Raw genomic sequence first — 16265 nt, 5'->3', positions numbered from 1 at the left:
TTTAAATGTAACAAAACACATTTTGCGATATAACCTTGTATTTTCGAAAACGGGTGTCCTGAAAAGTAAAATATGATCTAAATTGATCGCAAAAATGTTTTATTTTAGATGTAACAAAACACATTTTTCGCAATACAACTGTATTTTCGGATACCGGGTGTCATGAAGAGTAAAATATGATCTGAATTAACCGTAAATAATGTTTCATTCCAAATGTATCAAAACGCATTTTTTTGCGATATAATTTTGTATTTTCGAAAACGGGGCGTCATGAAATATATTAATCTAATGTTTTATCTATCGTCTAACTAACGTCTGGTACACATCATTTTCGGGGATAACTCTAGCCCGCGAAACGTCATTTAATTTAAAATAGAGAATGTTCCACGCATTCCAAAACGGAAAATCACCAGTAAGTCGACAGGGATTCAACCCTCCGGATTCAGTATTCAATATCCCCCGTGTCAGAAATTTCTGAAGATTGGAACAAAGAACCCGTCAAACCGCCGCGGAAGAAGGGGAGTATTTTTTGCACTAATAATTAGGGCGTGACATTATCAATATCGTCAAGAAACTGGTGAATTTTCAAATTCCATAAATAAAATTGTGAATTGCTCGGTAACATTTTAGCTATAATTATCGCCGGGGTATTGTTTTGTTGAAAACATGTTGAAACTTGGGGGAATTAGTTACAATTAGCGCCTGACCTCTATTAGGCACTCGAGCACTCGAGTCCAATCTTTTTAGCATTAACATTAAGTCGCATACGTAAAATATCCTGTAAAAGAAGTGCTGTTCATTAACGTCATCTCGTCTTATGACCACGCAGAAATGCCTTTATTGCCGAAATATTCAATCACTATTTTAAATCAACATTCAGGATTGGCACAATTTCAGATTTGCGAAGTTTATCACCATAGAAAAACATGAGAAAGTTAGTTATCGTCTTAATAAATATCAGCATCATTGTATCGACAATAATATTACCATTCGCATAAAATTGGGACCGTAAATTTACAAATCTTGATAGGTAATATTAAAGCCAACGCAAATGTTAATTTGAGTCCTCAATGTCTTCAACAGCTGTTGCCGATGTGAACAAACGGGTAAACCCGAAATATAAAACTTCGATGGCCGCCGACCCGCAAGAATTCATATTTGTAAAAAAGAGAGGGCGGGAATATAGATTAACAAAACCTGGATATCGCCGCCAAAACGATCGGTGACAAGAACAATTAGCGTATACAACGGAATTAACCAGTAAAAAGGCTTTGTTGCCGATTTTTTAATGTTTCCACCAACGTTCCAAAAATATTTGTTATTCGGTACTCGTTAAAAATATTCAATTCAATAAAATATTGAATTTTGCCCACCCGTACTCGCATATCAATGAGAAATAGTTGTGTAAATATCGCAAAATGCCATGTGCTTTCAACATTGTGATAACAATAAAATGGCACTTAATGGTATTTTGTGAATTTGGTGATTTTGCAAATCTGTGACATGCTGCTAAAAGTTTCGTCTGATTTGAAAATCGTGCACTTTGGTCACAATACATCCAAAGTGACTATAACACTTTACTAACACTTTTATAGTCATTTTGAATTCAACGATATCATTGATAGTCACATGACCACTTTCGTTCAAAGAAAGGCACTGCGTAGTATTCCAACATCTGGTTTCAAAGACGGAGCGTTTTGCGGGAGAAGCGGAATCGGTGTGCTTGTATAATAATCATAATATAAACAAGAATTTTGCGGTTAATGCAAAAGCTTTATCTCCTATGGATGCATCTCATAGGTTAGAATTCCGGTAAATATCGTTATGATATGCAGAATTGAGTTACAAAAGTACTAGTATGTTACTTATTTGTCAACTTAATACTCGAAAATATTTGTTAACTTTGAATTTTTATTCCATTCAAAATCGGAAAAAAGTGCTATTTTGCAGTCCCTAAAAAAAGTTGCGAAAGTGCTTCGCAATTTTCGCAAAAAAGTGCGCTAATAGTGAACACTGATGTCACATATAATTGGTTCCATTACATTTGAACCCACGTACATTTGAACCCATGACAATTGCACCTGTATGCTATTGCACCTATGGATTTTTTTTGTTTCAAGGATAGTTAAACCCATACTTACCCTAACCCATGGGTTTTAGCACCCGCATATAGATTGAACCCGTATTCGCATGGGTTCAAATGTACATGGGTTCAAATGTACGGTCACCCATATAATTAATTGCGACCTACGACTTCGGTATAATCGTTGATATGTCTATCATTAGATCATGGTGACATTCTCATTTAACTTAATATTTTGCTTTCTATTGATATTTTAAATGGCTGGCATTGTAGGAACCAGAATATAGTACGGTATAGAGAATGCTACTTTTATGTTGAGATATTCTCTATGAAGTGAACTTACGACCAAAGTATGTAGAAGCCTGATGGTGTTAGAAGTCAGTAGTTGAATTACTATTTTTCCTGGTGACAAAAATGGCTGGCAAAATGGCTTTTTAATGATATATTCTCACGTCTTCGCGCCGAACACGGCGAATGAAATGAAAAATATCTTCAATTTTTTGGTAAATTATTTTTCCATATTTTTCTATAAATTTTTTGTTTTACTTTTTGTTTTAAGTTCAGGTAAATAAATATTTTAATTTAATCATGACAACCTATTGTACTAGTGGTAAAAGAGAACCGTGGATTTTTTTCCTATTATCAATGATGATTTCTGCGTCGATTTCGTCAGTTTGTGAATATCATGGAGACATGTGTTCACTTGATCCAAATGTTTGCTTCAAACCATCCATGGGTAAGTTACTTTATTTTAGTTTCGCCAAAAAACTGATTGGACTCGCATCAACAACGTATAGTATCTGTAGCTCAGAGCACTTGCTAGCGCGCCTACTATTTTGTGAATGAAAACTCTTTTAATTAAGCAGTGTGTTACATGAACTACCGGTAAATCAGTTTTTTTGTAAGCTATATATTTGAAATAGGCCCGTTGAACTAAGCTTATCCTTGGCTCTTCAATACGGGTCGGTATTGCAAGTAGATAGTATAAACTCAAAAGGTCGAAGACTTAATACAAAGAAATTTTTAAAGTGTAAATGTACCGAATTCAACTTATTGACATATATTAATTCAGTTTCATACGAAATGAAGAAATGTGATGACTACACTCTGTGTTATGGCCCTGGAGAAATATATGATTCAAGAGGTGATATCGAATTCTGGATCAAAATCGTCCATGACAGAGAAGCGTATGCTGAAAATATGAGCTATCGAATTATGTCATATTTGTAAGATGTCTTTTTTGCGATTTTAAAATGTATAAAAATAATACCGACATAGTGGCATTTGTTTGAATTTTTTTGACCTGCGTTCGAGTATATATAAAATGGCGTAAATCACCTCTCAGTCAAATCATGTAATATGAATCTACCTGACATGCAACAAATTGTCGCAAGCTAGCAGATTTGCTAATTTGTTGTTGATATTATAATCCTTGTTGTTGGGGCGACAAATAGAACTAATTGATCAATCTATTTCAAGTTGTCAGATGGAAGAAGTAGCCCCAAGAGCCAAGACTATATCCTATACTATAGGAACCCGATAGTTCACCCCAAATTTGGCCTTTTAATACATGGGAAAATATTTTATTCCACCAAGCGTAACTCTGGATGGAAATTTTGAGTTAGTGCTTCATGATTCAAATTGTCAATATTTTACTTATATAAATTTTTGTGTCAAACACAAAAAATGGTACCAAATACTTGTCTTGATGCAGCATCGCACATTTCTTCAATTACGAAATTGTACCAATAGTCGGGCATATGAAACAAACAAACAATATTTATCTGTGACACAAGGGCGTCTAAGTGAATTCATCCTTTGTACCTATTCAGAGAAAAAATCTCACTTATTCTAATTACAGCATCCATTGGGCAGTTCAAATCTAAAATGGCAGCAAGGTGTTTTATATTGTAATAAATCATTAAGACGACCTGAAATGGGACAATTGCCCTAACATCATTAAGGAAAAAAATGTTTTCGCAACACGAAGAGAAGCTAATTTAAAAAGATTGAAACTATATGGCCACACATTAAAAGAAGAGCATTTATCATCTCTATTTTATATTTTTATTTGGTCCCAAAGGACTTGGGGAAGCCAAACAACCGATTTTCTTTTTCACTCCATCATATTATTGATTTTTTAGCCAAACTCCAGAAAACAATTTATCTTCAATAAACGGCTGTTGTTCCTTGTCTCTCAATGATACTTGTACGTTGCCAGCTTTAAAAAACAGAGGAGAAACTCAATTTGCAATCATTCCAATGCGAGACGGAAGTTATTGCCAGTATCATTTCTATGGTATGAAAAAATAAATTCTCCATTTATGACGATAAAAATTGTATGAGACAGTGACAAACGTGAACACAAGTCCACCAAATAAAAATAGGTGTTCTAAAGCAACTTCACAAAAAATCATGGAATCATCATGTCATAGACTAGTATCCGGATGTTATTCCCAACAACCTCATAAATAAGCTTCAACAGTGACGTTATATCGAGTAAACCTCGATATATATAGACAGGCATACATCCATAAATACATGCAATAATTTAGACTGTCGCAATTACTAATGTAATCTTGGCAATTATTTCAAGTTAGGAGTATGTTTCTGATGCTTAAATATTATTTCAATTGTATATCCTACAACTAATACAGAAACTTTGTAATTCAGAGTCTCCTGGTTCAATTGAATGGTGCACGATTGAAGACTCCGATAGAACAATATGTAAAGAATTTGTAAACGGAACATTAATTCTAAGGAGCGTATATATCGCCTTAACGCTTGATTTATATTCTCCGATGTAAGCATTGTCATGAATTTTTTTCATTTATTTTTTTATTGAGAGCTGACTATACACGTGACTATAAAAAGAATTCTAATTCGTTATGTTACATATTGCAATCAATTATTTTTTTGTTATTATTTTGCAGTGCAGATTACTGCTTCTTTCAAGTTCCTTCCACGCATTACGACGCTAATCACACAGAAACATATGACAATGGACTGACGAGATCCATAAAGAATGTTACTATGCTAACAAAAGAAAAGAAGGTCAAAGTGAACTACAGTGTAGTAGATTGTGATCACAACTCAGTTTACAGCAAACATGGTGTTGATGTACATCAAGTTTTCAGCAGATACAAGAGATCTGTGGACGTGATACCTTGTGTTATATCTCGCACAAGAAATGATGAAAGATGGGACAAGTCACCTACGTGTGCAATACCAACAACTGAAAGTTAGTTTTGTTTTATTTATTTTATAAATTGAATGTTTTAAATTCCCAAAAGTTGGAAAATCCATTCAAATTTATTCAACAATATGGATTAAAACAAAATTTTTCTCTTGATGTTTAAGATGTTGATTCGAAATCAAATTTGCGTTGTTGTTCTGAATTGTATGATACAGCTGAACAGTATTATTGTGCTCTTCGTGTATTTATGATTAAATGGATATTTAGCAGTTCAATTAAGGTGCGTTTACACTGGATGCGTCGCGACGCGTTGCGACGTGCGCTCGAGATCGCTCTCCTTTGTTTCAAGTGACGCCGTTCACACTGAAAGCGCGGCACATAACGACGACGCGCGGCGCCGTTGCTGATTCTCTCGGTGAGCAACTGACCTTAGAAAGTGGTTTTACATTCTGCTAAGGTCTGAAGGTACCGCATTTTATAACTGTAATATCAAATTAGGTACCGCTTAACGTAATTTATATCTAGGCCAGAATAAAATTGATTGCAAGTACTAGTGAAAGATTGAAGTCTTGCCAGGGGCAAGCTCCATCAACCATGAAATCATTTTTAAGGCTTTCACGAACAGCCGCCGCCGCTACACTATTTCTGCGACCTTGCCTTTGCAGGGGCAAAAAACTCTTATCCTCATGTACTCGCCAACTTCCTCTTGTTATGTTTCCCTCCAGGTCTTCCCTATCCACTTAACCTGCATCTATCAGTGTATGGCGTCTTACATAATTATGCAAACAACATGCTGCCTTCATAACCATCTCTGCATTTTGTGGCGACACACCCATGGGCCTCCTAAAAACTCTTCACTTCGCACTTTTTATACCGAATGCATTTTCTACTAATCGCCTTGCCCTGGATAGCCTGTAGTTGAAAACTTTTTCATCAATTGGCAAATTTTGCCCCGGGAATGGTCTCATCAGGTGCTTTTGGAGTGGGAAAGCTTCATTCTCCACTACCACATAGGGAGCCTTTTTTGAGCTGTTATTAAGTGTTGTTTCATCCGGCAAATTCAGGGCCCCTCCATTTAGGAGCTTACCGAGAGCAGAGTGGGAGAAAACACTTCCATCACTCTGCTTTCCGTAAGCTCCCACATCTACTAAAACAAACTTGTAATTGGCGTCAACATAGGCCATTAGCACAATGCTGAAGGTGTGCTTGTGATTGTAATAAAGGGACCCTGAATTCATCGGTACTTGAATTTGTATATGTTTCCCATCTATGCTCCCTATGCAATGTGGGAAATTCCACTTTTTCTCACACTCTTCAGCGATTTTCTTCCATTTTGTAACTGTTTGCGGGTTTAAATATTCTTTTTTGAGTGATTTCCAAATTGCCTCACAAGTTTCTGTGACTATTCCTGAAACTGTTGATTTCGATGTCCTGTAGGAATCTGCTATTGTGGTATAAGAATCTCCTGTTGCTAAAAATCTGAAATATGATATATGTGCACTTTTATTTAATGTTATGTTTATTTTTAATAAACACTATGTGGTACTATAAGTACTATGTGGATGTGTTATAATTTGAATATTTTCTTCGACATACATTTTGCTGCATGATTTGAATATACAGTTTTAAATGGTGCATTGCTCACCTTAATGTCATTCCAAGCCTCACTTCAGGAGACATAGGTTCTCGGGAATTAGTCGTGGTTTTAGTGATGTAAGGAGCCACTAGACTCCTCAGGTCATCAAACATATCAGGGTCCAGGCGATATTGATTTCGAAATGCAACCGTTCTCTCAAGTCGCATTTCTTGGACAAGTCTATGGTACTCTCCTGCGTAGAAAGAATAATATAAAATGAAAGATAAATTTCTATTCAACTCCAAGTTCTACCGTCTGTTCAATACACAGGTAGATGAAGAAAACAAGATAAGATAGCCTATGATTACTTAATTTATATTGGTATTTTGAGGAAAGACCACGCAGTTTCATAGGGCAATGATTCGAACTTACCAAGCTCTTTCCTCCTTTTTAATATAGGATGAACCCAATGTTCCCTTTGCTTTCGCTCTGTATTATTTGCCAAATAAAGGGCGATTGCCAATCTTTTCTTTTTTGAAAGTGGCATATTTGTAAATTTTGTAGCGGAGTACGAAGCAGACGAAATTTCTAGCTGAATTTCCCGCGTCAATGTTCTTAAGTAACCGCTTCTGGCGCCCTTGAGTGGTGGAGAAATGACGCGCGCCATGTAAACACCTGCCCCGCGCGACCAGAAGACGCGCCGCGGCGCGACGCGTCCAGCGTAAACCATCTTTAATCTGCCTCATTCCAAAATGTGCCTGAGCGTCGAGTTCGCAAAATCAAAACAGAAGACAGCAGTAACATCGACCGTCACACTTGGCGGAATAAAAACGGTGTTCCCGTGTATAAAAATAAAACAGCGAAATTTTGGATGAAATATCAGATCTTATAGAACCCAAAGGAAATTCAGAAATACTAATAATATGGCTTTCTAGCAACCATCACAATCTCTAACCACTGAAAATTTCAAAGCAATTGATCCAGTAGAGGGAAAAGCGATATTTCCACAACAACAAGAATACTAACAACAACATAACAACAAAACTATATAGCCTCATTTTGCGTCCAATTAGTGTCACACATTGAAAGATGGCGTTTTACTTTCAGATATCGGCCAACGAACTTGGGTTGCAATTGTCACCGTTGTTTGCCTTGGGATTATAGTTCTTCTAGTCCTTATTTCGCTTCTATGGATTTACAAAAATTATGTCAAAACTTTCTTCCCTGACTACAACGATACTATCAAGGAGATACCGGTAGGTAACATATTGTACACGCCGGATGGCGAGTTCTATTATCATTTGATAACATTGCGCTTATCAATCGACATTCAAAACTACCAAAGCGTCCAACAAAATCAAATTAACTGACGTTTCGTTCAAGACTTATAAAATAATTTTTGTCCCTGATGTAAAGTCAGATCTTTTTCCGGGATAATAGTGAGCTCATAAAACATCCATTATTCATTTCACTTATCTGCAGCAGTTGCCAAATTAAATGCAATTTGTGGTCTACGAAACGCTGTTTCGTTTTATGGTTTGATGTATTGATACATTTATTTTGATTTACAAATGCTATGTTACCGACAAGGTGACGGTAGCGATCATACTAGTTATAAATGGTAGATGTAGTCTCTCATTCCATCTTTTCTATATCCAAATGCTGCTGTCCTTACTTTGTTTGAATGTAAAGTCGAAATAAAATTTAAAATAATGCCTATTTTTACGAACAGGATTTTCATAAAGTGGTGCTTCAAGAAAATACAGAAGAAGGGCAGAGTTTTATATTGGATGATGAAGACGCTAATAATATGTCAAAGACTAGAACTGAAAGGCCGGATGAAATTTTCTGCATAGGTATGATTATTGCAAATAAATACCAAACTCAACACTACAAAAGTCAAACAGTTTGAATTACTCCAGACTGAAAGAGACTTTTCTAATTCTATGCGTTGTTCGTTTTTTTTTTTTTTGTATTTTCATACGTGTGTCAGCAAAAAAATATGGACTGAAACCTTGCCAATCATAAATTGCATTGACATTCACATATTTCGGAATTCACTGAATATTCATTCAAGTACAAATGAAAATAAACAAACGTAAATTATTATATAATAACACAGTTGTGTAACCGATGTGATGTTAATAATTTTTAAAGCTAGTACTTGCGCGTCCTAAGCTAACGGCTATTTGTCGAAAACCCTGTTTTGAAAACTGTAAGTATGTGTGTGTGATCAAATGTCAACGCCATTATTGTGTGGATTAAACTGTGACAAAAAGTTTGGCAACACAATACCCATCTAGACAAAGGATCTGCCAACTTGATATAAACGGCCAAAGATGTATGTTATTGAGTGTGATTTTTTTCATTCTCAGAAATTGTTCAATATTTAGCAACGGGGGCTTTGATTTTTGTTATGCTGGGTTGTGTGTTAATAGAAATTATTATTTAATAATGATTTTTAGAGTGTTTTTGATTTAAACACTGGTAAAGCCATGGATTAGGTATCTGCCTAATTTCGTTTGCTTCACCGAACACATTTGGAAAGACGTGACTAGGCTATTTCATGCCATTGCTTGACCCAATTCCATTCCCGCATGTATGATATAGTAAGCAGGTCTGTAAAGGTTCCAGGTGTCCTCCGACCTGACCACATGGAATAGTTAACTGCATCAACACGTTTGCACCATATTACACATTTGGAGACAAGAAGGCAATTTTATTCCATTTTTTGAACCAATATATCACCGCAACCATGGTGTAAGAAGCATGGTCTGTGAGTGAGGTCTATAATGTCCGGGGGAAAGATCCAGGTGTCCACAACTGTATCTAAAAAATAGACCACAACTCTGGGTTGGCATAAATTTGACTCCAAAAACGTTTCTTGGCACCACGTTTTGAAATTAATCGATTTGGAATCCGATTAACCCAAATGTCAAGACGTTTACAATTTTTTTATTATAAATTTTCATTTTTCTAGGTGATCAAAAATCTGCTGGAGTTGCTCCGTTAAAAAAGGATCCAGAAAATCTTGAGATTTCATATCTATTAAAAGAGGAGAATGTTAACAACAAACGGGAACGAAAAGTAGAGAAAATTTCAGAAACAGAGAACGAAAACCCATGCAAAAACAAAGATGACCAAGAATCCTCATTGGAATTGAAAAATACTATTTGTAACAACCCAGAATATACTCACAAGCAGAAACCTGAAAATTTTAAACTCATTAGTGAAAACGCTATTTTTGTACGCGAGGCTGTAAGCCCTGGTCCAGATTCGGGGTTTTCACAGACTTCCTTTACTGGTACCGCGAATTATTTGCCACGCACTGATAACAAAATCAACAACCCAGATTCACTTATATTTGATTATGAAACAGACCTGCCCGGAGTAGAAACGAACGACGGCTACATGGACAAATCTGCAAACGGAGCATTCGCTCCTAAATATCCAGTTGATATCGAATTGAAACCCGACCAGTTTTCGTATGCCCGAAAAGCGCGAAAGTCGTCTTCCAGTTCAGGATGCGGCAGTGCAGACGAAGAAACATTCCAAGACAATACCCGTGTTATTCGCAACGCTAATATTGATGTTATTTCCACTAAAGATCATAAAAAATTTCCTAACTATATAAAGCAATATTCCCCAAGTGACGGAGCCACTGTAGAAGGCAATGGTCCTTTTATTTTAACTGTATCAGATGGGTATACACCAAAAGATATGATTTAGAGTACAAAGTTAAGAAGAGAACAATTTATTCCTGTTTATGAATTTTATTAACTATTTGACTGATTTGAGTGTTTCGTGTAGTTATCACTAACAAGGCCATAAATTGGGCACGCGTATTTAATTCATTAATTTCTTTGAATAAAAAACTCCCGCCTGTACTTTGGGCCGGGTTTACTAGCATCGCCAGCTTAGCGTTACGCTTGTAGGTTTTGGTGAGCCGACACTTTGAATTAGAACCTCTTGAGACCGGGAGTCGACGCTGCAAGGTGTCCAGAAACATGACATATAAAGTACAAAATCATGATTGAATTAGGTTGTTATTGCTTGTCCATAAACCGATATAAATGCTCCCCTACCGAAATGACAGTTTGTGAACGGTTCTCGAAACAGCTTACTAAATGATACCAGCTCTTGCCAAATATAAATCTACTATATTGTACCACTATTCGATGGCTTATTCTCAGTAGTTGGTAACGCCGCGACCACCAGGTTTCTCTTTCGAACAGAGCGAGAGCGAGAACTGTTAATCAGATAAGTGTAATCCTTCGCATCGGTTACGCTTCGCTAATTTTCTGATAATCTTAGGAAACATGTTGTTTTTGTACAGCTGTGTTGTCGAAGTGGACCGATGTTAAGCTTTAGGACAAGTTTGCTTTGAGTAGAATTGTCAAATCAGGTATAGTGATTGAGCAAAAAACAGGTAATGTCGCGAATTCACAGCGCTGAACTTCTTACTGAGAACGACGCTTCTTTAAATCTTCGGTGAGAGCGTTATTTAGTCGCCGACTGTTAACAATATCTCAAGTCTTTTTTTCCGTGCATCACGAAAGATATAAATATATATATTATTCATCATTTCAAAGATTTAGATAGTATGTTCTTTCGTGTATGCTTACAAAAATGAGCCGTCTTTTTGAATTTGTGCACAGCTTACGTTACGCTGTCGTAACGTACACGTACGAATCAATTGGAGTTCTAGCAAACTTACCATAACGACAGGCTATGAAAAAAGACGGAAAATTGACAGATATGTTGCGTTCGGAGGCGCAAAAAAATTCAAACTTTTCGCGTAGGCGGTCTTTAAAAATTTCTTTTGACAAAAAGAAACGATACGCTCTAGTGAGATACGATTGACAATAAATCCTAAATTGCCCGTAAACGGGGATGTGCCCCATTCCATAGAAAGGGATATCGGAGAGTATACGTCTGTTTACCTTATTGCACAATTATCCGATACACATGCGTTTACTTGTGAGTTTGGAAGCCATGATTACCTTACTAACACGATTACCTTTCTATAACTATTTTGTATCGTTTTATTTGTATTGATTGCTGTTTGTTTACGTAAAACAGGCAAATGAATACAAAGTTACAATAAAATGTTTTTTGTCAGCAAATTTCATGCATATTAATGCTTGGATTTCAGCATTTATTGTTGTAATTTCGATATATATATATATATATATATTCGACATGTTAATTTTTCAGCTTTAGCTTTCTAACACGATCTCTAATTTTACAACCGCCTACTATTGAAAATGCATCTAAGACTTTTGTTTCTATTTTAAATTATTGCATCCGGGAAGTAATTAATTTCTGCAAATTATGAAAGTCCTTTCAGAAATGTGAGATTTATGAACGGACCACTTCCCACTTCGCCTATTATTACAGCTACTTCTATTGTTATTACTTATAAAACTAGATGCCATAATTGGTAGTTGCTCCATTCAAAAAGGAATAAAGTTGTAATATAAGAAAAGCGTATGAGTACGATAAAACATCCCAATTTTACAGCTGTTTTTTATGTGTTGAAAAATATATCCCTGAGTGTGATCACTTGTGTTTGATGGTTTTTCAATGTACGTTTCAAATCGAATCAAAAACACTAGTATAGGGCCATTGAACAAAAATATCAATGAAAGGCGTAAATGTTCAGCCCAAAGCTTGCCGGAGGCAGATTAGTGGTATTAGTAGAAAACTTAGGCAGAATATTTATAGATCTTCGTATAGGTAATAGCAAAGCCTTGTTGAGGCCGTTTGTTGTTGGATAACAGAGATGTGGATAGCAGTTTGTTTATTGTGCTCAGAAAAGAAAGTGATGATTTAGTTTGGTGTTTTGATTTAATTTTGATGGGGAGCGAAGTATTAATTCAGAGAGGTTTTTATTTTTGTACGATTATAACTGTGACGCACAATGTCCAGCGGCTATGTGCGATGCACGTGAATCGACGAGGTATTATGGCGAGTCAGACAACTTGTGATAAGATTGTAACTGACGTCAGGTATTGAAACTGAACGTGGTTGTTTGATGTTATCGTTGACGACAACTTTACATTGATAGTTCTTATAGGTTTTTGGTACAATTTATCTCGACCACACGATTAAAAATATCATTAGCAAAATATTGCGTGCAATATTACGGATGCTTCGTGTCTTTCGCCGGAAATATCTTTTAGACTAGAGCCACGCATTTTATCAAAGCACCATCAATAAATATAACTCTATGATTTAAAAGTACAAGGCAGCAATAATCAAATATATCGGTATGTGAAGGTCGCGCATTGAGACCTGTAGGTTCAGAAAGAAAAAACTAGGAGTTGAAACGAATTAAAATCTTGGGTGCGATATTGTAAGGATTATCGTAAAAAATAAATTAATAAATTTAATAATCTTTTATCGAGTCAACCGCGAGAGAAAGCTATTTTCTTACTAACAAGCACAACAACACTTGGAAAAACGATCCGTATGTGCACTTCGTTTTCAACAGTCAATTGTAAAAAATGGTAAAAATATTTTCATTGATATTTCTCCAAAATCCGTTACTTCACAGATAAAAACTATAAAATTTGATGTAGTATATTACATTTTCATAAAGTTTGGCGCTCTGAACGCTTCATTTCCATTTTTATTCTACGCGTTTTGAACAGATCATTGACATAAATAGTACGCTGTACAAAACGGTACGAAAAAGATGCTGAGACAGTATAAAATCTAATAAAAAAGAGCGAAAGGACAATTTTTCACGACTCGGCAATTCCTCACAACCCTGGTTGGGCGTTGGCTCTGGGTTGAACGAAAGACTGATGAATCCGAAATCTTCCGTATCTTGCCGTAGGCCTATAACACGAAAATATGTTATACTGGCCTAAGCTACACAGCTGGGCGTTGGTCAAAAACATGACCAAGAAGGTCGTTTGCTACCCGCAGTACCGATAGCTTATGCAGCCAAAAATGTAATCTGATCATTCATAAGTATTGAATAAAAATTGTAAACCAAATCCAACCGCCGCAGCAATTTACACCGGTAATGGTAAGACAGCAGCGAGTACTGGCTTCGTCAGAACGGCGTCGGACTGGTCTGACGTCACGTCACGGCACTCCCACGTGGGGATGACATTTTTGTAGGAATGTCAACATTTTGTGCTGTATATGACTAAAGAAAATAAAATTAATGGCCTTCTAGCGGCTTTAACCATTTCGAAGTACTGGAAAGGTTCATTATATTCAAAGAAACGTTTTTTTTAACATTTGTTTTCTGTGTAATGTCGGAATGTCGCCGATTACGAGAAAAATTAATAATGACGGTGCATATCCTGTGTAGTCTAACACTACGTAGCTTGTTATTGAATTTAAGTTTTGATAAAAAAAAAGCGATTTGAACTTCCAAACTCATGGAGTGGTAAATAAACTTTTTTGTTCTCTTTTTTTAGTCGAAATAATGAATTCCTCACTGGCTAGGAACGTTGGCCCTAAGGTTTTGAGCAGGACATTTTTACTATAGAATGTAGAATGTTATTCAAATCCGTTTTCCATAACCAATTATTATAAACAATTTAGAGTTATTTGCCTAATTGACTTCGTCGGGTAAAACACAATTTTAATAGCAATACGTGTCAATTTTTTATCATTACATATCAAACTGTTGCTATTATTATCTGCAACTCAAAACGTGTAATACCAACCTTTTATCTCATACGAAAACTGTGTGCTATACACTTCTCGTAGTTTATTTTTGGAAGCAAAACATCAATTTTTAAACCCGACTTATTTATTCTAAATCGCGTCTATAGCGAGATGTCGTACATGTATGTAAAAATAATTTCGCAAGGGTGCTTTTCAATTCCAAAAATGTATACCTGATACATGAACTGGGAAGTGAAAAAGTTATCTTGTAATTTGAGTTTTCTAGTTTGAAAAGAATCGGGTTGCATCATCGTAAAGAGATTGAAAAGTCGTAATAATTACATTCAAGTGGAGTATTTGTGGGTTAATGTAGTTGCTTCTAAAGGTTCAATCGTCTACAAACATTATGCACTAAAATATGGGGTTTCAGGCTTTCCCCCTCTGCCTAATGGCAGAGATTAGTTAGTTAGATTACATAGATAATCATTTATGCAAATGTAGAAAATACTCTCATGTCTATTTTTATATAATTATCATATTACCTTTGCCTTTTGGACGAACGTTTTGGCTGTTGGGACGAACATTCGAAGCCCGTGTTGGCAATAGAAGATGGGTTATTAGTTAATAATGTAGAATAATTTTTTCTATTTTCACGACAGACTTAATCTTTTAATATAAGACACATGGGAATATTAGAATTTTAATAATGCAGTTACATCCAATATAGGAAATTCTTAAACGGATTTTCTGAACATATTTGTATAAAATTGAAAATTTCAAATCATTACAAGCGTAGAGCCGTTTTTCGATAACGCCCTAAATAAAAAAAATTCTTAGGGCAGAAAATTAGATTTTCTCTTCTACAGTGTTGGGGACAACAACGGGAATGGAAAATGCGTTATTAGCTTCGGTCGAGAATGAATTTTTTTTCGTTAAATTGTAATTTGATTAAACCGGGTTTTCTGTCCCCCACCTTGCTCACCTTTCAGAATGAGGTTATTTCAACTTCCCAATGTATCAAAGTTCATCATCACTCGATTAATTACTCGGAAATAGTGTGATCTATTCCATATATTAGATGCTTTCTCGTGATAAAACTTGCACGTAGTTTTCTTGACTTCCTTCCTCGATAAGTCTTACTTCATTCATTTTCAAGTTTGATTTGGGATTTCTGTTAATTTCGGACTTTTTTCATAATTTTCAAAAGATATACAACTGGATTTTGGACTCTTTGTCATGGGTGGTATTTGGAATAGTGTTGGGTTTTGTACTTTTCATGATATCAAGCGACTTCCGACTTCCGTTAATCAGCGTTAAACTGTCACCGCTTTACTAAAAATGCTAAGTCATGCCTCTCATTTACATGATCCGGCCCTATATTTTGCAATAAATGTCTTACTAAGAACTTTGCAGTCCTACTGACGATCTACGAATGAGTCGAAATCCGGACTCTGAATCCGAATCGATCGGAGGCTATAAAAATCCAAATTCAATCTGATATGCTTTGAATATTGGAATTCACGCATCGGGAATATCATATGGCGCAAATGCAAAACAAATCCTTTGTCGAATTATTTGAGTGGCTTTGTTTTTTTGCTACAACTCCAAATCGGAATTTTCCAGTAATTAAAATTGTTCTATTCCAAATTGATCAAAAAGGAATAAGGTTTCTATAAAAATATTCCATTTTACGCGTAACGTGGATTTAACGGATAGTCGGTTTAGTTCAGAAAAATTTCCGTATTTTTGAAAAATTAGGGTTTCTAACTAATGTAACC

General features: G+C 35.7%; 1 protein-coding gene across 1 annotated transcript; it reads left to right on the top strand.

The window, feature by feature from the left end:
- Positions 1 to 2648: 2648 nt before the first annotated feature.
- Positions 2649 to 10694, top strand: LOC120331924 (uncharacterized). The gene is made up of 8 exons (XM_039399104.2): positions 2649 to 2819; positions 3156 to 3309; positions 4228 to 4382; positions 4757 to 4886; positions 5017 to 5324; positions 7963 to 8111; positions 8588 to 8711; positions 9836 to 10694. Exons 1-8 carry the CDS (start codon positions 2672 to 2674, stop codon positions 10582 to 10584), a joined length of 1917 nt encoding a protein of 638 aa, XP_039255038.2. The 5' UTR covers positions 2649 to 2671; the 3' UTR covers positions 10585 to 10694.
- Positions 10695 to 16265: the final 5571 nt, after the last annotated feature.

Source organism: Styela clava, chromosome 6 (genome assembly GCF_964204865.1).
Source record: "Styela clava chromosome 6, kaStyClav1.hap1.2, whole genome shotgun sequence".
Classification (NCBI taxonomy): Eukaryota; Metazoa; Chordata; class Ascidiacea; order Stolidobranchia; family Styelidae; genus Styela; species Styela clava.
This window is presented reverse-complemented; position numbering and strand designations above follow the sequence as displayed.

Bases quoted from the DNA above. Each gene is read 5' to 3' on its own strand.
- LOC120331924 (XM_039399104.2), top strand. From the start codon at position 2,672: ATGACAACCTATTGTACTAGTGGTAAAAGAGAACCGTGGATTTTTTTC. The intron at 3,310-4,227 runs GTAAGATGTCTT...TTGATTTTTTAG, and splicing joins TATCGAATTATGTCATATTT to CCAAACTCCAGAAAACAATT. The intron at 4,383-4,756 runs GTATGAAAAAAT...TTTGTAATTCAG, and splicing joins TTGCCAGTATCATTTCTATG to AGTCTCCTGGTTCAATTGAA.